The sequence below is a fragment of the Lissotriton vulgaris genome, chromosome 5 (genome assembly GCF_964263255.1).
Source record: "Lissotriton vulgaris chromosome 5, aLisVul1.2, whole genome shotgun sequence".
Taxonomy (NCBI): Eukaryota; Metazoa; Chordata; class Amphibia; order Caudata; family Salamandridae; genus Lissotriton; species Lissotriton vulgaris.
The window spans coordinates 1,049,876,000-1,049,902,327 of NC_141693.1; the positions used below are offsets into that span (position 1 = coordinate 1,049,876,000).

General features: G+C 44.9%; 1 protein-coding gene across 4 annotated transcripts in view; it reads left to right on the plus strand.

Annotated features, from left to right (window-relative positions):
- Positions 1 to 26,328, plus strand: part of SUFU (SUFU negative regulator of hedgehog signaling) — a 561,046-nt gene that overhangs the window by 491,165 nt on the left and 43,553 nt on the right. For all 4 annotated transcript variants that reach the window (XM_086922691.1, XM_086922692.1, XM_086922694.1 and 1 more), the window contains one exon: positions 3,749 to 3,817. In XM_086922691.1, the coding sequence (XP_086778817.1) occupies positions 3,749 to 3,817 (69 nt within the window). The remainder of the gene's footprint in view (positions 1 to 3,748; positions 3,818 to 26,328) is intronic.

A 26,328-nucleotide genomic window follows, 5' to 3' on the forward strand; every position in this document is an offset into this window, starting at 1 on the left:
AAGGGCAAATCTACAACAATTTCGAGAATACATCAAGGATTTGAAGTTTATGAACTCCATGTCCACCTTAGCTAGCAATTTCAGCAAGCATTGCTTTTTTGCTTGTAACGGACCATTATATCCAAGTTTAGCCTTGCACAGGAATTCAAGATTGAAATTCATATTGATGTGGTTATGAAAAGAAACCCAGTTCAACTATAACACTGACTCTGCTTAGTTGTGCGCTGTCTACCAAGTTCAAAGCTGCCATCCCTTTGCACTTCCCAAGTTATGTTATCTTACACAGATTTGTAGGGCTCACTATCACCCAGGAGAGTATCCAGGTGCTGAGAAGCTGTGAGTCTATCCAATCCTAGCACATGGTTGGACTACCCAAAAAGCCAGGTCTTCAGCTTCTTGGAGAATTCAAGAATTGAGGAGGAGTCTGTTATGTGTAGGAGCTGGCTGTTAGATGCCTTAGGAGTGTGTAGGAAAAGGCTCAACTGCTTTCTCTGGTTTTCCATATTCGTGTAATGTGTGAAAGTATGAGTCTGGACTAGTGGAATTGTCTGGAAGGTTTGTGAAAGCTGTTGCGGTTGTTGAGGTATGTTGGGCCAGTTTTATGTAGTGCCTTAAAGAGTGAGTGGGGAATTTGAATTGCACTAGTTAGTGTATGGGGAGCCAGTAGAACTCCTTCAGGTGTTGTGTTGTGTGGTGTTAGTGGGGTGTGGGAGGTTGAGAGCGATTCTGGCCAGAGTTCTCGATGGTCTGCCGCCTTCTGATGAGTTTTAGGTTGAACTCTGCACCAAAAGTGGTCCCTTAGTCCAGCCTGCTTGCAACAAGGGTTGCATGACATTTTTCTAGTAGCTGATTGAGAGACATTTAAAATTCTTCCTCCGCATCTTCAGTGTATGGAAGCATGAGGTGGTGATGGCGTGGGCGGTCATGTTGAGTTTATTGTTGATAAATATCCGGAGGTTTTTGACTTGGGTGTTGGTCGTGGGTGTCGGTCCTAGCTCTGTTGGCTACCTCGAGGGGTCCTACGAAGTGATCTTCCCAAAGATCATGATTTTGGTCATGTCGGTTTTCAGACAGTTGGTCCTCATTTAGTGAGTGATTTCAGTCATGCAGGCATTGAGCTTGATCCACGTACTTGGTGTCTTGTCCACGAGGGCGTGAATGAGTTGCGTATCTTCGGTGTAGAAGAGGATGTTGATAGTGGACAATGGATGATACTGACTAGAAGGATTGTGTATGCGTTGAAGAGGATCGGGCTCAGGGAGCATCCCAGATCAGTTTGCGGGTGTCCGAAGCATACAATGCCAGGTTGACGGACTGGATCCTTCCACTCAGGAAGGAGCAGGTCCAAGCTTGTACTTGGATTCTGATATTGTGTAGGCATTGAATGAGGAGGGGGTGGGAGACAGTGTCGAGCGCTGCCTAGAGGTCCAGAAGGATAAGGGCTGTTGTGTCTCCTCCATTCAGAGTCATTTAGATGTCATCCATGAGGTCAGTTTCCATGCTGTGGCTGGGTCTGAACCCACAGTGAGTGCTGTAGAGGAGTTGGTGGTCGTTGAGGTATTTAGTGAGGCGTCCATTGATGGTTTTCTCTAACACCTTGGCTGGGAATGGTAGCAGGGAGATTGGTTTGTAATTAGTGAGTGCTGAATGGTCCGCTGAGGTTTTCTCCTGCACTAGGAGGACAGTGGGGTGTTCCAAGCATTTGGGAAGGTCAGGTAAGAGGGTTGGCAATAAGAATGGGTATGATCATGGTGTGGATAGGTTGCAGTCCTCTAGAGTAGTCGTGGTGGGGGCAGGATTCCACTGGGGCCCCCGATGGATGGACTTCATGGTGGCTGTGGTTTCTTCTGGGGTGATGACGGGCTATGTGGTTAGCATTTGTTCTTTTGATAATATCGGGAGGCGTTTGGGGAGGTCTGTCGAGCCCGGTTTTGAATTGAAGTTGCTGTAAGTGCCGAAGAAATGTTGCTGAAGAAATGAAAGCGAATGTTGTAGATGCCCTGCCAGGGGTATGATCAAGTTCGAGGCCGCCTCAGGTGAGGTGGAATCATTCACAATGGCAAAGATTTTTAGTTCACTTGGTGCTGACATTGTTATGGTCTGTCAAATTGTCGCATTTGGTGATCCGGGTCATTTGGCACAGTCTCCATTTGTGCTCCAGTTATTTTCTGGGGTATTTAATCGGTCTGAGTTCTTTTTTGTACCAGCTGGCCCGAGCTCTAGATCTTGTTGTGTTGCCGTAGTTGAGAGGAGCCAAGGAGTTGGCGCAAGAGGTGATCCAGTTGTTGAAATTCTTGATGGCTTTGGGGGAGCTGTTTATGTGTTACGGTTGGTGGGTGTGGAGAGCTGTGTTCCAGTCCTTGTCAGTGATGTTTTTCCTGTTTTGACAGACTGGTCTAGGGCTGGTGGTGTGTGTTGGACCTGGACGGGGATTTTAAACTTGATGAGGGTGTGGTCTGTCCAGAAGACTTGCGTGGGCTCGTTATTTGGATGTTGTCGAAGGTGGTGAAAATAAAGTGTAGGAGGTGTCCGACGATGTGGGTAGGTCCCTTTCCTTGTTGGTTGAGGCCAAGGCTTCCAGCATCTTCAGTGAGTGCTTTTGAATTGGTAATTGGAGTTTTCTTCCAGGTGGAAGTTCAGGTCTCCGAGTGGGATGTAATGTCTAGCATTGATGGCTAGTGGTGAGACGGAGTCCCCGATGGTATTGGTGAGGTTGTGCGCAGTCATAGTAGTCGGTAGATGAGAGTGCTGCTTAAGTTGAAGTTGGCTGTGATATAAAGCTTGAACAAAAGGTATTCCATGTTGGAGCATGACATGTTGGTGAAGTGGTGCAACTGGTGGTGTTTTTTTGGGTGATGGCGATTCCGCCTCTGGGCTTGTGAATTCTGTCTTGCCTGACTATCTTGTAGCAGAGGAGGTAGCTGTGGAATGTCAGGTACCGATGCTGCTCAGGTTTCTGTGAGGAAATGCATGTGTTGGGTGTTTTCGTGCAGCGGGTCCCAGAGCTCTGTGGCGTGTTTGGTGAGTGAGTGGATGTTGAGGAGAATCCATATAAGTTCATGGTGTTTACAGGAAGAGCAGTAGAATGCCCTCTCAGTATTACAAGGCAGTATTGTGTGGAGCGGCTGCTTAGGTTGATGGTGCAGAAGGTCGCAGCGGGGTTGCAGCAGTTGAGGAGAGAACCATGGTTCCTGGTACTGGGCACTGTACAGCTGCGGACATGCATTGATGGGCCTTTGGAGCAACAGCAGCGCACCAGCTCCACCATCCGCGCTTCATATCTGCGCTGCGGCTGCCAATAAGTAGGTCCTGGGAAGGGGGCAGAGTGATGTCACTTCCTGTAGAGATTGATGATGGGAAATCCAGTAATGTCACTTTTTGTGCAGATAAATGATGGAAAAAAGTATTTGCTTGCTATTCCTTTTGCCCAGCATGTTTGAAACCAAATCAAGGTTGGTACAGCAGACATGACTGATGAACACAGGCTAAGGAGAACTTGGTTGTGCAAAACAAATTATTACACCTGTTTAACCTTTTGGTCCTTATTATCGCCTCTACTGTATTAAATTGAAACATCACACCTCATTATAGGCAATTAGTAGGTGCTGATGGTGAAAGTTAATGAATTTAAGTTCTCTGTTTTCTCTGTGCTGTAAAATTAAAGACCCTTGTATCCTTTCGCTGAAGACGTAAAAACCCTTTTCTAGCACTGAGTAATGGAGAATCAAATACTTTAATTTCATTGCAGATATTGTTAACTGAAGAGTTAGTGGAGAAAATGCTTGAAGATTTAGACGATTTGACTTCTCCGGAGGAGGTGAGAATCTTGTTTTCTTTTTAACATAGTTCTAACATGCAAATATGAAAATTTGCAAAATATGTGGGAAATGAATGTGGCTTTTATGCTGTAACATCAAGCCTTCGATATTCCTTTTAGATCAAAATGACATAGATAGACTTTAGCAATTAATTTGTGTTGTGCCCCTTATACGATGACATGCTGAGAAATTCTTAGTAATTTTGATTTGCAACATTGTATAGTTAATCTTTTAAATATAGTAGTGTGATGATTTAATATGTTGAATACAATAATAATCCTCATCAGTTTGTTAAACCATAGTCATGCAAACGCAGAAACATTAAACCTACTCAATAGTAGTATATAATCTAAAAATCTCTGAAGTTTTATCATATCTCAGATTTAGTATGATGCGCTATAAATGTGTTAATTAAATTGCATACCTTTAATAAAAGATCTATTCATACAAGAAATGCAAATAAATATAATATATTGAGCCCACAATGCACCTAACATGCAGAGAATGATGCGCTCTTGAGCTGTCCACGTAAAGAAATAATAACCAGAAGAAGGAACATTTTTCTTTTTCCTCTAAGGTTCATGCTCTTCACAAAAATGTTCTACTAAATCTCCTGAGACCTTGCTCAATATATCAATCTCCTGAGACCTTGCTCAATATATCACAAGAAGTGCTTCCTAAATTGCCCCAACTCCTTAGACTGCCGTAACAGCTTGTTTTAAAAGAGCAGGAACCCCTTCCCTGTATAATTTCCCATATCAAATGACAACTAAATCCAACCTTTTGCTACTCTCAATGGTCAGTGTATTACTCTAAAGATATTTTTCTTTTCTATACACAATTATATGCATGTCAAGTAATCCTCACACCCTGAAGACAGTTATCCAAAGTTCTTACATAACAGGTAATGTTTTTTATTTTAAAATATACACAAGTCGGTGTAATAGACTTTAAATGTACCATCAGCAAGTTGTGGTCAAAATGATCTGTTTACATTGGTTGCTAATAATCATTAAAAACATTTATTATATACAACAATGCAGATGATTAAAGAACAGAAGGTGTGGTGCAATAGCGGCTGAGTTGTGCTTTTGTTGCCCTTTTGCTCCCTCGTGTGACCATATTCAGTTCCCAGAAGATAGAATTTGCTTAAACTGGGGAACACAGGAACACCACAAATTTAACATTGAAGCAGCTGTGCCTTTCCTTCTGTAATTTACTTAAAATGACAGTTATGTAAAATAATATTTTACTCTTTGATATTTTCCACTATAAACAAATTCTTTGGAGGACAACTTGATAATGGCTCACTTGTATTTAATTACATTGGTTTATGTACATTTTCATTTTGACACATTGCAGTGTGTAATGTAATGTAATGTAATGTAAAATGTAATGTAAAAAGGATTTGTAGAGCGCTGCGTTCACCGGACGGTTTCTTGGCGCTGATCACTAACCCAGGGGGAGGCAGAGGGGGGAGAAAGAGGAACCTTATGTATAAGCACCGCGGAAAAGGTGAGTTTTTAGGAGAGACCTAAAGTGAGGGTGGGAAGAGGAGAGTCTGAGGTCCAATGGAAGAGAGTTCCAGAGTGAGGGGGCCAGGAAAGAGAATCTAAGGCCTCCGTGCTTTTTACGCCTAAACCTAGGAGTCTGGAGGAGAGCGTGATGGGAAGAACGGAGGTGTCTGGAGGGGGCGTACGGGTGGAGAAGAGACGAGATGAAAGAGGGGCCGATGCCGGCCAGAGATTTATGGGTAAGGCAGCCAAGTTTAAACTTGCAGCGTTCCAACACAGGAAGCCAGTGAAGGGCTTTGAGGAGGGGACGGACGTGATGATGTTTTGGTTGACGATAGATTAGGCAGGCGGCCTGATTCTGAATTAACTGAAGTCTCTTCTTTTGGTATTGCGGAATGCCTGCGTATAGGGCGTTGGCGTAGTCGATCCGGGAGATGACTAAAGCCAACAACGCCAGGGTGAGAGCTTCAGTGGTCAGGAAGTGAGCAATTTTTCGAATTTTTCGGAGCTGATGGAAGCAGGAGGATACTGTGGCACTGACCTGATGATTCATGGAAAGATCCTGTGAGATGTAGACCCCCAGGCTTTTTACTTTATCAGCGGGACTAGGGGGGGGGCCAAGGGAGAGGGGCCAGAAAGTAGAGTTCCAGGGATTGGCTGGGCCTCCGACAAGAACGAGCTCCGTCTTGTCGGGGTTAAGCTTGAGGTGGTGAGCGCCCATCCAGTCGCTGATATGACAGAGGGTGGACTGGAAATCCTGGGCCGCTTCCTGCGAGTCAAGGTTGAAAATGAGCTGAATGTCATCTGCATAATTAAATGCAGTGACATTCCTTCCCCGGAGGGAGCGGATCAGGGGGGTAAGGTATAAATTAAAAAGGAGCGGAGACAAAGACGAGCCCTGCGGGACTCCGCAGGTGAGTTTCATCCTATCCGCTGAGAATTGGGAGATTCGAACAGATTGGTGGCGGTTCGTCAGGAAGGAACGAACCCAGTCAAGGGCCGTCCCTCCGATACCAGCCTCCTTGACACGGTCGACCAAGATGGAGTGGTCGACCGTGTCAAAGGCCGCCGACAAGTCCAAGAGGATTAAGGCTTGGCTGGTGTATACAAAGTTTACATAAATTGAGGGGTGGGGTGCATTAGAGAAGCTAGCTGAGACTGATTCACCTTCGTTCACGATCCTCTGTGTGCAGTTTTGTGACATGTACTTTGTACGATGAAGTAGTGAGGAAGGTGGGGTGTGTACAGACTGGAAAGAGCTGTTGTTACAGCTGTGGCTGAAGGAGACTTTTGCCAACTTTGGCTCTCTTAATTTGGCGGTGCAGGCTGCGGAGGCCTGACAGCAATAGGTACTGTTAGCAAGCTTGCGGGCGGCCTGGTCTGCACTAGCTGGACCCTCCAAATGAGGCTTTCCTGAAAACCATAACCTCCTGTTCAACAGAGGAGGTTAGGGCTAGATCGCAGCCCACGACTTGACTGGAGTAGCATAGCATGTGTTGGCCTTACTGAATTTGGGATAGGGCGTGGTCTCCACAGCCCAAGTGACCGGAGGCCTTATTTTTTATTTTTTTTTATTTTTGCAAAATACATGAGACAGTAGGGCTGAGTCACTTTAATACATAAAATCTATAATTACTAACATTCGAATCAAAAACATCAAAACATGATTAATAGCACTAAGCCATGCATAATACCAGAAAGAGAACTAAAGAGAAATGGAAAACAGTATGAGCAGTCATAAATTCAAGATTAGATTGTGGAACGGTGAAAATAAAGCACTTAAATTATAAACATCAGTTAGCCCAGGCGGAGCAGGGGTTCACATTTCAGACTCAAGGTAATGCGAGACTGTACTCCATATTTGATCACCAAGCTTCTTTTTACGAGGGCCTTTGAGAGCATACAAATTATACTCCATGTTATATACTGCGAAGAACCGTGCCCTCCATACTTCAAAAAAGAAAAAAGAAGGCGGCTCCTGTTGTAACCAAAATGAGGCTATACAAAGTCTATATACCGCCGTAACTAAGAATATTAAGTTAGCATGTTGCTTTGATATTCCGGTCTCCGCTAATCCCATTTCAACACCTAGAAGAATCTGTATGGCGGATAGCTGAATTGGATTACCGATAATCTCTGATATACATTTATCCATCTGCGTCAATAAACCTGCTAAAGATGGACACCCAAAAAAAATATGAACATCATCTGCAGATGAATAACCACAGCGGAAGCATTTCCCAATTAGATCCCCCGGCCATTTTGAGGCCTTATCTGGTGTATAATATAAATTAAAGAGTGATTTAAAGTGCTGAGCAGATAATTTTGCAGAGAGGAATACATTTTTAGCCATTTCCAGAGAGATTTTTATTTGTATATCCTGCCTACCCAATTTAATCCCCCATTTAGCATTTTGTTGTTCAATATCATTGGCCTTAGTGCTTAACATATGACCATATAACGTGCCTATCCTTGCAGCTTTCATATTATCTTCAATAAAGGGATTTGCTTGAAAAATGGCTCTACTGTTCACCAAGTAATTCCTAATCTGTAAATACTTAGCGAAATCCTCCCTAGGGAGCTGGTACTGTTCCCGCAATTGTTCAAAAGATTTAAGACACCCTTCAGAATAAAGGTCTCCTACCACCCTTATTCCCTTCAGCCTCCAATTATACACTACCCGATCCCACAGATCTACTGGCAAAAATATTGAAGATACCAGTGGTGTATACCATGAAATTTTCTCGAAGCCAAACATACCCCTTAATATTCTCCAAACCTTATACGCAGCTTACAGGATCTTAAACTGTGTGCACGTGTAATAGCTCCCCTCTAGATACAGAAACACAGTTTTTGGCTTTTACCCCCAATAACATCTGGTATATAGATGGGCATTCCGCAATATCCCTCGGGCCTGCCCCTGTTAGTAAAATATTCATACCTTGAATCATACAGGCATAGTAATATAACATGAAATCTGGTACCGACCAACCGCCTAGATTTCTTGGTAATGTCATATATCGTACAGCACGGCGAGCCTTGCGCCAGGACCACATAAAGCACATACAAATTGCTTGGAGCTGTGCCAAACTCGCCTTGGGGATTTCTAAGGGGACACATCTGAAAAAGTACAATATTTTCGGGAGTATCATCATTTTTAATAAACTGCATCGCCCCACTAAGGAGAGGTGTAAACATTCCGCCCGGTCTAACTGTTTCTTTACTCCCAACAGAAGAGCCTCCCAATTTGATTTGACAAGGGCAGTTGTAGAAACCCTAAGTTTGACCCCCCAAGTATGTGACATCTTGACATACCCTTGGATCAGCATACTTCGAAATGTTGGCGCATAGCAACTGAGTTTTGGCCGAATTCAGCTTATAGCCGGAAGCCGCGCCAAACTCTATAGCTAGATGTTTAATCGCCTGCATCCTTATAGTTGGATTCGGCGTAACGACAGCAACATCGTCCGTGTAGGCGAGAACCTTAAACTGATTAAGTTTGTATGGATACTGGTTGGATCCTGGTGCTAGATTCCAGCATTCTTAAAAACGGTTCAATATATAATGAAAATAAAAGAGGAGAACATGGGCAACCTTGCCTGGTGCACCTCTGTATTAGTACCGCCTCCGACTCGAGTCCCATGGTGCTAATACGGGCTACAGGTTGACAATACAATGTCTGCAATGATTTAATAAACGCTGGTCCAAAGCCCCGACGCCTCATAACATCCCATAAAAAAGCACCATGAGACCCGGTCGAAAGCCTTCTCGGCATTTAATAAAATTAAACAAAGTGGTTCCCGGGTTACATTGACATAATCAAAAAAAGTTATCACACGGTTGACATGGTTCGCCGTTCCTCGCTGTGGAATAAACCCATGTTGTATAGTAGAAACTAATTCAGAAATAACAGAAGACAGCCTATTGGCCAGGATCTTTGAGTAGATCTTCCCATCCGCATTTAAAAACGAGATGGGACGATAAGAGCCAAGCAGATTCGCCGGTTTATCTTTTTTATGTGACCGGAGGCCTTAAATGCGATTTATGTCGCATTTTGTTCACACTGCACTTAACTTAATGCTGCAGTGGAATCTTGAAGGTTTTGTGACATTTTCTCTGCGTGGCCTCCTGTGCGACTGCGCTCTTTGAGCTGCCCACTGGGTCTGCTAAGCTTTTGTTTTGCCCCAGTGGTCCATTAGAGTTGTATAAGTAAAGTTCTGGTGTGTGTGTAAAAACACTGAATGTGATTCCACCCAGTGCCCATATCTATTTGAACCACAGATTCACCGAGCCATTACACTTTAAAGTGCTCTGTGGAAATTTTTGTAGGCTAGACCTGCTGTCGCCATTACACATGGTGCTAAATGATGGTGCTATCTTCTGATGTCTATGTAATTGGGCCCTTTGGCTGATGTGACAATGTGGAGGGGCGGGGTGGTGTTGTCTGCTTATGCAGTTGTGCTGTAGAATCTAGGGTATGTTTGGTACGGGCCTGGAACTGCCAGATATAGCAGGCATTTTCTGTTACTGTACATTTTAACAAACTGTGAAACAAAATGGAGAAAAGTGACCATAATTGAGAGAAATTGTCCTTCGACCCTCAGCTACTCACATGGGCTTTGGACCATGATCAGATGGCTCAGCGAGATTATACCATATTGTAAATGGATCCCTTTACAGAATCCTATGTGAAATCTCTGCTCTTGGAAACAAAACAGACCCTTTTCGCTGTTGGTAGTAAAAATAATTCTTTGACGTTGTGAATGGATCTAATGAAGTCTTGTAAAACATGGAACCCATATAAATATTGCAGAGTGACTGAAATGGGACATGGAAGATGATGCTACAACTAACAATAAAAAAAAAACGTAAAATAGAAACGTTACTGGAACTCTTCATGTCTAAGAACGAGGACCTGGAAGATAGTTGTGGAATACAGAAACTACATTCACCAGTTGCATGAACTTTCTGACCATGTTTGATAAGGCTAATTTCTCACCCATGGTCATTATTAAGAGTGCACATCCTGCAGTGATGCCAAGACCTGGCCCAATTGCTGTGGCAATACACATAATCTCACTGAGCGCCATTCTTAGATTATCATGTGAGAATAGAGAGCATATCTGCTTTGGTGCTGAAGTCTCTTTCTACCTAGGCAATATGTCCAAGAAGTAAGAAGAACATTCATGAATATCAAGAAAGCGTTCCAGCTAATGGATGTTTCTTATGCAGTGCTCTACCAGGCCCATATGAAAGTCAAATTCCAGAGGGAAATGCATACCTCTAATACTCCTCAGTATATATGTTGACATTCTGGGAGTATGAGTAACTGAAACATAGTGACTGTGACTCATCTGATGATTGAATGCCACTTTTTTATTAATAAGGATATGAAAGAATAGTGTCACAAATACAGGATTATCTTATGTTCGTTTTCACCAAAAACATAAATACATACTTGCTAATGAATACTAATAACAGCAGATTCCTCACTTATAGAATACCCCCAGATTTAAAGACTGGGTCTAGGAGATTTAAACAGCATTGCCCTAAAATGCTGGTAGGTAGTTCCGTACATGTCGGTGTTTGCTTCATTCTGCACTAGAAGTGACAATGGAGCTGCATGTAAGCGCCACCCTTGAGCAATGACTTCACATCTTGCGTTTCTGCATTTTTCCAATGTGCAAAGGAATTATGTCCAGTCCTAAAACTACAGGGTTTAAACCTTGTAGGAACTCTCACAGAAAATGTTTGAGACCACTATGAGGTGTGCCTCTGGTGTTTGGGTTTGTATTTGGTTTAAGACTGTGAGCCCTGCAAGTTAGAAGTGTGCCCTTATGAATCTGAAGGAGATCTGGGAATGTGAAGTGAAAGCTGTACGCTGCCAAACACCGAAAGAAGCCAGTGGATTGGATACTACCCCAGAACCGGGCTTGTGGTCTTCCCCCTGAGCCAATAATCGCGAAGGAGAGTGCCTCTTTTGCCGTGGTGATAACATGGGTAGCGGGGTATCAGTTTTATCGCTGCTAACTAAGGAAGCTAATACTAATGCGTTAGCAGATGTTTACCAACCTGGACCACTTCCTCTGAGAATTTACCACAATCAATAAACCATTAATGGGCGCCTGTTCTAAGCCTTGTTTTTTTCCACCAGTGAAAAAGCAGGTTGCCAGGTGTCGTAGGCCAGTGCCTGACAACCATGACTTCTCAATGCAGCACCCTACACCAGAAAGTCTGGCGGTCAGGGCTCCACTAGCAAGGAGTCCGAGAGTCAAAACAAATTAAAGATTTTAGGGAGCAGCTGTGTTGAGTGCCAGCTGTTTCCATTATAGATATATAGAGCTCCATGCTTTATGAGACATGTTTAAAGAGGACACTACATCCAGCTTAGGCAGAGCAACTGGCAGTAGTGTGGTTCTTTGGTATCATGCATGGATTAGATCTACGGATTTCGCTGGGGAGTGCAAGCCTCACTACTGGATATGTCTTAACGAATTTCACCTGTTTGCCAAGAATTCTGATTCCAAATTGGAACGCTTCAAAGACAGTCAAATCATGGAGCTTTACAAAGGCCATTTTACCCCTGCAAGGTAGTACCCTCAACATTTTGGCCCCCTTCAAGGTTGCCGAGAGGTTTAGTATATCGGCAATGCCAAAGCCTTTGGTGTTCATCAGTGGCACGTAACTTCCCCGTGGGAGCCAGGATCTGCCATTTATTCCAAGAGTGTCAAAACATATCATTGACTGAGGTGTACTTTAGATTCTTTAACAAGGCTCTGCCCTGCCATTCCTTTTCGACCTGCCACATCAAGGCGTCATTCAGTGGAGCTCCTGTCCATCTTGCTTCAAGGGGTGCATGCTCTTTTGGCTAAAGGATGCAATGTGTGTTTCAGACCCAGAAATGGGGACTGGCTTCTATTCCCCTAGCTGAAAAAGGAATGATTCCTGCGTCCTATTTTAGATCTCTGCCCTCTAAATGCCTTTTTGCAAAAGGGCAAATTTAAGATGCTCACGTTGGCCCAGGTTCGGTCTGCACTCGATCCAGGTGCCCGGATGGTGGCTTTTGAACTGTAGAGCCCCTACTTTCGGGTGCCCATTCTGTAGTCCCACAGACCTTAATTGCAGTTCAAGATAGTCCAAGAATATTTTCTATTTGCAGTGGTCTCCTTCGGCCACACCAGTACAGGTTCACTAAGGCAATAGCGGAGATTGCAGCACACCTTGGGAGGTTGGAGATGTGTCCCCTACCTCGAGGACTGGCTATTGACGTCTGACCCACCACAGTCAGCTGTGGCCCACAACCAGGTAACAGCTAACCTCCTGTCTTCATTGAGGTTTACTACTAACATGCAGAAGTCATGCCTGACTCCTTCGCAAAGACTCCCTTTCATCAGAGCCATTCTGAATGCGGTGGTGTTTTGGGCCTTTCTTCAACCCTTGGTCCTGAGTCTCAATGAGAGTGTCTCTGGGGCTTCTAGGCATTGTGAATCCTGCTTTGGCACCGTGAATCTTGTCTGGATTCACATGCTGTTTATTACTTCTTGGGTGCCTGCCATTTTCAGATACTTTTTTGTGCCGTTGGTTCTGGGAGCATCACTGAACCTCTGCAGTCATTGAAAGAAAGAAGAGGGAAAGAAAACTGAGAATCGTTGAGAAATATATAAAAAAAATCATTAAAGATCTTTGCTATAAGAAAATGAATGGAATCCGTTCCAGAGGTTTCCACCTACTTCACCGAATAACAGACGTAAGTGGAACATTTATCAGAGGAAAGACCGAGCAGGATGAAGAATTCACGGACGTGGGGGGGGGATTGGGGGGGGGGGGTCACCTCCTCTGCGTGAGATGAAGAATAGACATTTCAGTTTCTGCATAGAGTGCCACTGCAAGTATGCCCAGCGGGACAACCACCAGGTGTACAATCTCTGCTAGCCTAGAGACCATAACTCCTATACCTGCGAGGACTGCACAGAGTTCAAACCAAAGAAGCAGAAGGAATGAGAAAAGTAAAGGCACGCACACTATGCTATGCAGGGGCAGAAGAGAACAACATCACTGAGAGACCTCAGACCATCAAGCAAGGAGGAGGATAATGCAGACAAAGTAGAAGGCTCGGACATCGAGAGAGAGAGCATTGAGGTCGAGCAAGATCACGAGAAGTCGAAGGAGAAATACACTCAGGTAATTCTGGAAACGTTGTGAGCCATTGAACCAGATGATTTGGACTCTAGACCACAAAAGTCTGCCTTGGTCCTGAAATTTTTTCCTACTGAAGGCAAGTTGAGACAAAAGGAGCCACTTGGGCCCCATACAAAGGATACTGCATGAGTCTGGGTCTTGAAAAAGATGTCAAAAGACGATCAGAGTTGAGGGGAAACCAGAAAGTCTGCAACCCAGCCAGCAGCAGCCTAAACTTCGATACCGTAGAAAAGATGGAAAACTGCACTCGCTGCCTGAGAATGCACTCTCAAAATTGAGCACAATAAAATGGCAACTTAAGGCCAAAGGGCCGCAATCTTCGAAAAGAATAGGGGCTTCGCCAACGCCCTTCGAGCATTTTGAGTACCGTTAAAACCTTTGGTGAAAAGTGCACAGGAGGAGAAAGACTCTCAATGGAACCAACAAGGACACCAGAGCGTCAAGAAGAGGAGGAACGGGAGGAGCCAAGCCTGCAACCATGATGGCCGCCTGACTCCTCGGCTCCGCCGACCCGCCCGCTTTCTTCCCGAATCGCCGCTGATCCTGGCGTCCATCCTGCTAAAACGTCGGCGCTTCAGAACCGGGTGGTGATCCTGACTCCGATGGTGTGTTCCCCGCTGTGCATCTTGCGGCGGAACCGGAGATACGTCCCTGTCTCGATTCAGCGCGGCGCGTGAGAGACCGGGTCTTTGTTCCCGGAGACGGCTGTCCCAGGACTCGACAACAGCGGACGCTGGCAGTGGGAGGGACCGGCGGCTGGCGAGTTACTGTTGCAGGATTTTGATACAGTGTGCCGCCCGGCCCTGACCACATCTCCACGCTCGCTTCCAGGGATTGTTGCCGACGCTTCATTGTATCCCTCACTTGACTTGGGACCGGCACTGGGAGCCTATCTATTCCTCAGCGCTACGGTGAACGCCATCTTTCACCGGGCGCTCTGCACTTCAGCCTGTTGTTCTCCGAGGACTGAACGGGCGCTCATCACGATGCGTGCTGCATTGTAGCCGGGTCTGGGCGGCCGGAGACAGATCTGCGGTAGTCAACCCCGCGGTGACTGTGCTTCCTGGAACTACTGCTGGCGCTCTGTTTTTGAGATGGGCACTGGCGGACATTTTCGAGGACGACGACATGGCGACGCCCTCTGGGTGCATGAATCTGCTGCTGAGGAACCCTTTGAGCTTGCTGCTGTTCTGGGCGCCCTGAGTGACCTGCGATCCTTTATGCGTGCAAACGCCCGGGACCTGGAGGGCCGACTGGATGCTGCGGTACCTGGGGAGCCCCCGCTTTGCTGTATTGCTCGTCATGCTCTGCCCGCCTCGCCACACCCTGTGCTCGACGGTGGTTGCCAGTCTCTCCTGACGTATGTGGAAGCACGGGAGACTCAGGACGCGACGGCTGCCGTGCTACCCATTCAGGATGGGCTGGGATGTGAGGCACTAGATCCTGTCCATCGGCTGGAGGTTTCTTTTTGGACGCCTTGCTTTGTGCCTACCTCGTGGCCCCCCGGTGGGTCCCCTTGCTCTATCATGGGACTGCTGCTATGGTCCTGGTCGGTCGACTTTCAGGTACTGCTGCTGTGTTTCCACCTTTATTGGGTAGCTTCCGACTGCTTGGCTTTACGTTGGGCAAACCTCTGTGAGGGGTTTTTGACTCGGTTATGGTCCTTACATCTGCGATTCCCGTCTAAGATGGCTGCTGCTCGACTGGACTTCATTGACTGGCTGGATCGACAGGGACAAGGCTGAGGCTGTCTTCACTTTCTCTATTGCGATCTGATGCTGACATTGTTGATGGTTAATCTGGACAGCTGGAGAGGTGAACGTTGTTACGGTGTCGGGTCGGGGTCCGGGGAGGGGTGGCCGAGGGTGAATACGTTGATTGTTTGCTCATTTTAACTGGCCCTCCTCTGGCCTTCTGTGAATTCTTTTCCTTCTTTCCTCTTCTTCTGTTTTTCGGGTACTCTTTTTGGGCGACAGACACACTGCTAGGGGGGGGGTAGGCCGTAGCCTCTGCATGCGTGTTGGGTGGGGCGGGTGGGGGTGGGTCTTCTTTTGTTCATTTTAGTTCCTATGGGCCTTATTTTTTCTTCTTCTTCTACTCTTTTCTCTTCCTTTTTCTCTGGGTCATTGGGTGGATCGCTGTGCTGTGGGTAGTGGCTGCCGTATGTTGTAATGTTTGCTCATTATTTCTCCTGTCCTGTTCATCTGCGGCCGATTGCTTAGCTGATACTGTTTGCTTAATGCCGATGCTGAAAGTTGCCCACTTATGTCCTAGACGGTCTATTTTGCCTCTGATCCTTCTTTGTTTCTATTTTTTGGACATACTAAAAACTTTAAAATTAAACCTTCACTTCTCCTACTTCCCGGTGGCGCAAATATTTCCAGTGTAACTCAGTTTAATCTTGCTTTGCGTTAATATGCTGCCGGGTCGCCCAATAGCTTGCTACTGTGACTCAAATGCTGCCGAGGCCGGCCGGATGGTTGTAGGCCCGTATTTGTTTGATTTCATTGTGCAATAAAGGTTTTCAAAAACAAAAAACAAAAAAAAAAGAAGAGGAGGAACAAGAACTCTTCTATGAAGAGGAGGGTCCAGAGCCTGTTTCAAGATGTTAAAGGGTCCGAAAGCTTAGAGGAACAATGGCAAGATCTTGGTGCATATTCATCCGAGGAAAGCGTGGACACCCTAAATTACATCGCCATGTATAACCAACTGGTGAAAAATGAGGCAGAGGAACGTGAAGTCCTTTTGATGAGGAGAATTCGCAGATTTGATTTCTACTGGAAACACTACTACCCTTACAGAGTAAGAGCCAATTTCTGCCCATGCTCCCAAGCATCTGGGATTAGGGAAGAGAGGCGTACATGAAATCCGCAACCTGCATGTCACTGACCCCCACCACAGGGTCAAAAAGAAATGCAAACATTCTTCAAAATAACCTGCTTACATTTTTGGGAATGCAGTGGTGGACTCCATCTTTGTAGCCACTGCCAGTAAAAGAGCCAATGTACAAGCCACCTCCATCCCACCACTGGAAAAGGAAAATAAACGGATAGAAATGGTGGGGAAAAAGTTTGAGAGGGGAGCTGCAAAACAGTGGTGTATCGCACACTCAAACGCCCTGCTCAACCGGTATGCCCATCAGCACTGGAAGAAGATGGCTGAATTGATGAAGCAAACACAAGGAGATGGTGGACGGAGCACTAAAACATTTCAGTGACTTCCCCCCCAGTCACAGATATGGGTTCAATCCATCATCGTTCTTTAGCTCACTTCGCCACCCCAGTTCAGACCCAGTCATATGCAAATCAGTCTTGACACTGTGTCTAATGGGAACAGTCCAGCCCGGTCTTCCCTGGACCGGAAACAAGCTTTCTGGGACCAGTTTCAGCCAGGCTAGCCAGAATCCAGTCGATCACGGAGAAGAAGCAGATTCAATTCAGGCGTCCCCACAAATCGCGGCACTTAGTCCCAACGTTACCATTCAGGCGCATGCGCTTACCAAAAGGGAAAGGAAGCGCCTAAGGAAAGCTAGAAAAGCAAAAGCACACAGCCGAGGTGCATCATCAAAGCTCCCCCTAAAAAACGACGACCCCAGCAACATCGAAGGTGAAGAGCAGTTAGAGGGTGCCCCACCTCAAATCAGAACAACTCTAGAGAAAGGGCTTACCTTAAAAGTCCTACCCCTGAGAAGGAAATAACCAGTCCAAAAAGAGCCACAGATTGCACAAATCCAATCCAGAAGGCAATAAAAAAGTTCAGCATTTTCAACCCACCCGGAGAAAAGTTAAATCGCAAGCCACCAATAGATGAGCAAGTCATCAACACAAACATCAAGCGAAGACAAAGCCCAAAGGAGACCAATTTAGCTACTCAAGTACCAGAAAACATAAGGCAAATTGGTATAGATAAACCCGCTAAAACCAACGAATTAAACCCACGAGACTTGCAGGACGGAGATACCCAAGCCGCACTAGCCCTAGTCCTCAACGGACAAGCATCTATAAGCAGTGCACAGCTAGCCAATCCGCTCACCTTAGAGCCAGAGGTGGACCAGGAAGGAATGTCTCTCCCAATCATCAAAGAGAGCAAACGACCAAAAATCCAAAAGCGGCACACTTAAAGCAATAAAATCAAGCTAATTCCGAAATACTGTTCAAGAGGGGCTCACGACATCTTGAACAGAGGGGCAATCTTAAGACTCCTAGAGGAACTACCAGGCCTGAGTCATTTAAAATCATGCGATTTGGAATCAGAGTTCAAACCAAACCCTTCCCAACCAGGCTCAGACTCCACGATAACAACATGGATTGATCACATGGTCACAGAATTAATCCTGACCCATTGGGAGGACTTTGCCTCATGGGGCATTGATCTAAAAAAAAGTGGAGCCTGCTCGATACCCCAGCCTGCTGCGGAAACAAAACCTAAAACCAGGCCTCCTAAAAAACGCCAAAGGACCAGAGTTAAGAGGCAGCATAGAAGAAGAAGGCCACCAACTCAGGCAAATTACAATTGCGTTTGCCCGCCGGGTGAATGACCTGCCCGAAAGGCTCCAACATGCCCCTCTGGCATCAATCCATAGGAACATAGACTGAACCAACAGTAGACCAATGGTTGGGAAAGAGCAGGGCTGTACGTTCTGCTCATGGAATGTCAACGGTCTAAAAGCAAAGCTGGAGGAAGAAGATTTTATAGAGTTTATTACTCAATTTAAAATATTAATGCTCCAGGAAACTTGGCAGACTGAAAACACGCCTCTTGTGGGATATAAAGAATTCTTCACACCAGCACATAAGGAGGCATGCTCCGGCAGGGCAAAAGGAGGCCTGTCCATTTTTATATCGACGGACCTCCTATGGCAACTTAGTAGCCTAGACCTAGAATCCAGATGGATGCAATGCATTAAAATTGGTATCTCCCCAAACTTGGGCCTCCTGATCGTGAACCTCTATATGCACCCCGGTGGAAAACATAAAGGGAAGAGGATAAAACAACTAGTCACAGCAATTAACACACTAAAGTCCACCTATCCATGCGAAAACATGCTCATAACCGGAGATTTTAAAATGAATCTAATTCAACATCAGGAGGGAACCCTCCCCACCCACATTGTCCCACGGCAGGGCAACCATTGCAGACAAAGTGCAATGGGAAAGAAATGTGCTATGGAATTGTAAGCCCTCCAATTGTACACCTTAAATGGAAGGGGTTATCTGGACACACCGGCTGCTCTAACAAGGGTTTCTACGAATTCAGGATCAACTATAGACTATACCCTGGCTGATCCCGACCTATTCCTTTACATCAGAGACTTCCATATCCAGGAACGTGGAGAAAGTGATCATTTCCCACAGACCTTTATTTTGACAATCCAACTAAAAAAGCCTGAGCAAGCGCTGCCTCTATCCTTGAACACCCAAATCTTTAACCTACAACAGCTAAATTGGAATGAAGAAAACCTCCCTATCTTAATGGCGTCATGCCACGCATTGCTTTCACCATTTGATATATCAAAGGACATAACAAAGATATGGGAGTCCTTTGTAGTGGACATAAATAAGAAATTTCAATCTAACCACAGAGGACAAAAAGCCATAAGAAATAGATGAGGGAAATGGTATACACCAAAGCTGCGACAACTAAAAAGGCAAATGAATGCATTTCTCAGGGCCGAACGCAAAAAGGATTCTCACTTTTCCCAACAAACTCTGAAAATAATCGAAGCCTTAAAAAAAGAGCTAAAAATAGAGACCAATTTGGCCAAGAGAATGCACAGGGAGAAACTAGTGTGCACCATACTCCACGCTAGTAAGCAGCGGAACTCAAAAGACTTCTGGGCAAAAATAAACTTCATGCTCAACGTACACATCTACGATTCAGAAAAGGGGGTGGTGATGAACAGAGTGTCTGAATTAAGCAGAACACTCTTACCCAGTCCAAAGATCAGGGCTTGATCCATCACCGTTATTTAGCTCACTGCACCATCCCAGCTCAGAACCTGGCTATAGGCAACTCAGTCTGTCCCTGGCCCAGTGCATCATGGGAACAGGGCAGACCAAACTACCAAGCCAATTCTTCACCAGAAAGGAGACAAGCTACCGGGGATCGGTTTCTGGCATTTCAGCCGTCGTCGGCCCGGCTTGCTTGAATCCTGATGGTGCAGTGAGCAAGGGACTCATGTCTGAGTATACCCTGCCACACCTATAGTGGCCAAAAACGATTCAGAAAAGGGGGTGGTGATGAACAGAGTGTCTGAATTAAGCAGACCACTCTTACCCAGCCCAAAGATCATGGCTTGATCCATCACCGTTATTTAGCTCACTGCACCATCCCAACTCAGAACCTGGCTATATGCAAATTAGTCTGTCCCTGGCCCAGTGCATCATGGGAACAGGGCAGACCAAACTAGCAAGCCAATTCTTCACCAGAAAGGAGACAAGCTACACATGAAACCAATCCAAGAATTGGGTACAAAGGCAAAGGTCACAGGCTACAGGGAGCTGGGAAGATCTAGTGGTTGTCACACATGGAGTACAAGACAAAATGATGTGGTGGAGCAAAACAAATGTAACAGTAGGAGGACCCTTTATGCCATCAGCTTCAACAGTGACCATCATCACGAATGTCTCTCTTATAGGATGTGGAGCTCATATAGGGAAGCTCAACATCAGAGGTGTATGGAAACCACAGGAAGCAGTACAACACACAAATCTACTTGAGCGAAGGGCAGTGATAAGTACTTAGAATAAGAGCCTTATAAGTATAAGAGCCTTATAAGTAGAGCTCCTAGTTTTGATATATGTATATATTTTTTTACATTTGTCTGTATTCATCCATATTTATTTTGTGGTTATTTTATCTGTATTTATCCACATTTATTTTTGCCCCAAGCAAAAAAAGACGCTGAAGCTAGTATTTTCCCACATTTATTTAAATTGGCATGCACACTTATACTCTGTTATTTAGGTTGTTATAGGTGCTTTTTTTTATTGGAGCCTATGCTAAGGGCACTTTACATATTAGGAGCAAATGTCTTCCCTGTCATCTAAGAAAAGATGTGTGAATTAGTGGTATTGATTAGGTCTCATTTGCGCAGCTGTCTGGCAAAATGTCAACGCAGTATTCCCTCTTATACCCGCATTTTATCAGTGTCTGCTCGAAGAATATCATGTAATGTTTAGTGTGCACTAGAAGACCACCTACCCCACAGGGTATTTTAAATCACCAAAATATATAAAGAATCCTGTATCTTTATCAGTGCAGAATAGTGTTCTTATATGGACAATATGGATAAAATGTTGAGCTCCAGCATTACTACAGTCATTTCTGTTATTATTTTATGTAAGTGCCTCTAATTTTCCGGACTCTACCTGCAATTGCTAAGTAAAATTAAGTCATTCTAACTGAATTGCACACCTGTCACTCAGCCTCACTGCCCCACAGCGTGCATACTCACTAAGAGATGCATCCAGGCTTTATGCTAATGGTTGTTGGAGGCCCGCCTGCCCTTTGTCCTGCCCCATCGACCTCCTTCCCCCTCCCATACAACAAAAAACAAAAAAAGGTTGCTGGGGCTGCAGCCTATGTCCTGGGGTGTTTTCTCACATCCTAATGGACATCGGCTTCTTGCATTGCTCCAGCAATTTGCCTTGCGGGGCCACTGCTGTGAGGGGTGCTAGAGGGTCTCTGCAGACACTGTGCTCCCAGTTTCACTTATTCACCCCTCTCCAAAGTGGCAGTTTGAGGGCAGCAGTTTCCGATTTCTTTCAGCAGCATCTGTGTGCCTCTGACACAGATTTTATGGAGGAGCATTTGTTCTGCTAGTATTTTCCTGTTTCTATTTATAAATACAGACAAAAAGTTTTTCACCTATATTTATATGTAATAATCAGTTTAAATGGAGAACCGGTAGCCTTACTTATAAGCCTTTCAGAAGCAATTTGGAACAAATCAATACAACAACAATGTTCTACCTTAACAAGCAAGGGGAAACAAAATCCTTTGCCATATCAAGACTAACACAGGAGTTATGGAAGTGGGCCAACCAGAGACAGATTATCATGACAGCAATATATCTTCTGGAGCAGACAATGTGGAAGCAGACAAACTGAGCAGGCAAGCATCCGACTCACACAAGTGGCATTTGACTCAGACGGTGATAGTGAAGGTGTTCAAAAGATGAGGGACACCAGAAATAGACCTGTTCGCAGCACCAGAAAATACTAAATGCTAATCGTTCGCATCCAGAGGCTATAACCTACAAATCCATAGGGTAGACTAGTCAGGTAAATTTGCTTACGCTTTTCCCCCGATCCCACTATTGTCAATGGTGATCAACAAGTGACAGCTGTCGCAGATGACGCTGATACTTATAGCTCCTCAGTGTGCAAGACAAACTTGGTTCTCGAATCTGATGGCACACAACGTGCAGAGACTGACAGTTCCTAAAGATCTTCTTTCCATGCAAGGAGGGAAGGTTCGTCACCCAGAATCAAACACTGAGTCTCACGGTATGGCTCCTGAAGACATAGAATTAGGTCATCTGGGACTGCCAGAGAAAGTGATGCCAGTCCTCAGTATGGCAAGAAGACCGACAACTGGGAAATGTTATATAGTCAAATGGGAAAGATACATATCTTTGGTCTGGTCTGTTTAAGGACAGGACCCCTGAAACAGTCATCAGATATCTTACACATCTGTTGAGAAAAACCTAACATATGCGTCAATAACAGTACATCTGGCAGCCTACACAATGGGATTCATAGGAAGAAGCTTCTTCACTGCTCCAGTGATAAAAAGGTTTCTGGAAGTAGAAAAAAGAATAGCCTCACCAAGGAGTGGCGCCTACACCCACGTGGAACCTTAACGGGGTACTGGCCAACTGTTTAAAGAACCATTCGAACTACTCCACAATGCCATCCTGAATTTCATTGCACTAAAAACATGTTTATACTAGCAGTGATATAACTCCGCAGAGTAAGTGAGCTATAAGCACTCGCCATATATGAAGCATACATGCACAGGACAGAGTAGTCACGAGGGCCGACTCACACTTCCTCTAGAAGGTAATATCCCACTTAAACCAAGATATCCAGATTCCGAGTTGTTTCCAAGAGCCATAGACTCAAGCAAAAAGAGCATTGCACACAGTATACACCCGCAGGTCAATAATGGATTACATGCAGAAAAGAAAGTCAATCAGGAAGGGGAAATAACTCTTCGTATCATTCACAGACAATATAGAAAGGAGAACCGGTTACCAAAAACATCACAAGGTGGATAACTCAGTTAATTCAGATGTGTCACAAGAGAGCTGGCATACAGCTAGAGACAAAACTAGGAGCACGTTCAATAAGGAAGAAAGGACCTACAGTAGCCTTCCTCGTTGACGTTTCAAATAACGACATATCACATGGCCGTCAAATAACACTACTGCATTGATGTACTGGTGCCCAGAGAGGCACAAGTGGGACAGACTACTGAAACATCTGTTTACAAGCTCAGTCTCACCTCCAGTCCAGCCACCACAATGAGGAAACCACTACGAAGTCAATGCACAGATTTACATGCGACCCACCTGCCTCCCCAAGAAATGAGGCAAGACAAGTAAACAGTAGACCTAAATAGGGAACAGGCAAAGAAATTCCACAGGACATTAAGTAGACAAGCGCCAAAAAAAGTCAGAAGATGGCGACCACGCAAGTAGACTTCCGGGGAGGGCGTCCTACGTTAGTAGAGTTTGGTCTAAGCACCAAATGGTGAGGTATGTTGTCACCCAGCAACAAAAACAAGCATTTGCAATGCAGTAGGTCTTGCATTTGTAAAAGTTGGAGCTACTGGCGTTGTAAATGACAATGTATTTTAATTATGTTTATGGAGTTGATGTATGTGTTGTGCAGTGGAAATAGGTGGGTTGGATTGAAATGGTTAGTTGTGGAACTGTGGGGCGTAGAATAGTGTGGTGTGTAGTGGAATTATGTGGCAAAGTTTGTAGTGGAATTATGTGGACAGTAACTATGTGGTATTGATTGTACTGGTGGTATGAATTGTGTGCCATAGAGTGTAATTATGTGGATTGGTATTTGGTGTTGTAGAGAGAGTGGAGTGGTTTGCTGTTGAATTTTTTGGATGATCTGGTACTCTTTGTTGTGGATTGGATGCATGTGGTGTGTTGTCTAAAGACGAAATCAGACTGTACCTAGCGCACACTTTTATTTTCTATAAGTGCCTATTTAAAGCATGCGCTGCCGAATGATCTGGTAACACCATACCTCTCAAAGAGAATAAATCTTCGTCAGTTTGAAGGTTCAAGCGATTCCATCAATTACAATCAACACTGGCTTTGAAGCAGCCTTTCATTTTGCAGATTAAGTAAATGCATTTCTTTGAGGTAACTGTCCCTCCCTTGATCCACAACACAGAGGAACCCCCCCCCTCCCTTTCAGCCAAAGTATCTTAACCTTTACAGGTAGGTTTTCTTTTAACACAAAGTTGGTGAACTGTTTTTGATGAGTTAAAGAAGAATGAGAACGTTGTTCCCTTCAGATCTTGCCCATTTAGACCTCTATTTTGAATATTACAAAGGGAAACGGCAAGTCCTAAAATGCAGCAGGCAACTACTGGTGCCACACATGACATGTAGATATGCATCTGGCTGCTACAGGAGGGTGTACATCAGCTGGTTCTAGGTTTGCAGTCAAGTGTAATAAGCAAGCATTAATTGCAAAGTAGGTGAACAGAAGCAGCAATACAGCAAATTAAAATAAAACCGCAACCTGCAACATTTTGCCCACCTAGAAGGGGGACGCGGCATCAGCAATAAACGTTGGAAATTTAAAAACTGACCCACACATTTTTCTTTCCTGATTAGGTTAACAGCAGGAACTTCCATATCAACCCCAGAACTATGGGGAAGGGTTTCACCAGCATGCAACTGGAACAGTCAGTTGCCGCAGCAAAGTGTGCAGAAAGAATTGAAACAGGAGGATGCACAGACCTTGTTTTCTTGCTCCCTGGCGCTCTGGGATCCCAGTTAGCCCCATGTTGTCCGATACATTTATGTCCGCTCTCTGGAACTGCCATGCAAAAAATACACACAAAACCCCTCTAAAATCCCTTGTGAAGGTTATGGGGGTAGGGGTGGACGGTACCCCACTGAACTAAAGACATTTAATACAAGTTGGGGATGCACATATTTTGAAAAGAAAATGTGCGGCTGCCATTGCTAAATATGAAACTTGGTACCCCACGCTGTCGGTGGGGAAAAAAAAACCATACAGTGTTGCAAAAACAGAGTTGGGCGAGACACACCAAATGAAATAAAAGTTGTACGTCCGCCATTATTATAGTGCAAGCACGGCGTCCTGCACTGCAAATAAAAAAGTTATTACGTTGCGTTTAGTATGTTGTGCCTTCTACAGTAGGAAGGACAACGTTATTTAGGAAAATAGTGCTCAGGGAGAGCATTTCCTGCCTGCAAGGGCAGGAAGGAGAACGTAATTTAAGAATATAGTGCTCTGAGGCTGTAATTAAAATGTACAGAGTAACAACACATGTAACGGGTGTGACCTCAAGGGAGGTTACAAGACGAGAAAAGGCAGTAGGAGGGACCAAGGAAAGCCACCATATACAAAGCAGTGACATGAGCCAATTAAAAAGATGGGTGGAGAGTGGCCCATATCCTGAATACAGCATGTCTCGAAGAAACTGTGCAAGCGCTGCCTAGGCAAGACATAAAAAAAGAGGGACTGATAAGAGGAGAGTTCCAGACCAAGCTACTAGATGGCAGAATAATGCACAAGATATAAATCCAGAAAATTCTTCAAGCTACAAAACTACTCCTAAGTAACCATTTCCTTTTTGACTATGCTAGATGGCATATGTGGGCTCTGCAGTGAAACCTGGAGTCTAAGTGGGTTCAGCACCAGGAGAATCTATTTGATTCCATCTAGGTTTTTCAACTCTACAGAAGACCTGCACTGTAGGCTGCTCAACCACATTTGGTTCTCCGTACCCCACCTTGAACTGACAGTGGTGACTGATGCGCCATTGCTGGGATGGGGAGGCCAGCTGCTGTAGATGGAGATTGGAGGACTGTAGCAGAGGCCCAGCTCTATGTCACCTTGTTGGAGTCGTTGGCCATTCATGTGGCACTTCAGTTTCTCAGACAACACCACTGCCAAGAAAATTATCTGCACTGATTTAGATACCAAGGACTGCATCGGCATGGTAGTCGGTACCAGTGTTCTCTTTCATTGAATTCAACGAATGATGTGCAGGCTTCGATAATGGGCATGCCCTTTGATGGGTCGTGCCTCCTCAAAGAGGCAGCTTACTCTGCTTTGGAATGCTTTAGAGGAAGTAGAGCTGCAGTGTGCTCTTCAGTGTTGTTGTTTTTAAACAAACAAGGGGGACCCACTACAATGGCTTGGGACCATGGGTATCAAGTATTTCAAAAAACAAAGGTCCTAAGCCTAGAACAGTTATTTGAAGACAATGACATAGAGACCACAATCGGACAATATGTGCACTTTTCTTATACCCAGCCGGGCAAAAAATTTATTAAGGAATATATGACAAGAAGTCAATTTATACATTACAATTTGACATCAAACATTTAGTGTTTGAAGTAAGGCACAAGCCTGTGCCGTACTGAGCAATAGAAAAAGGGTTGTGAGAAAGGGTGCAGAAGAAAAAACAGTTTACATCAGGCAAAAGGAAGGTTTGAGCAAAGCCCGGTACTGCTTTATAATTTAAATTGGCAGTATTCCCTAGAGTAGAACATACACATATGAATA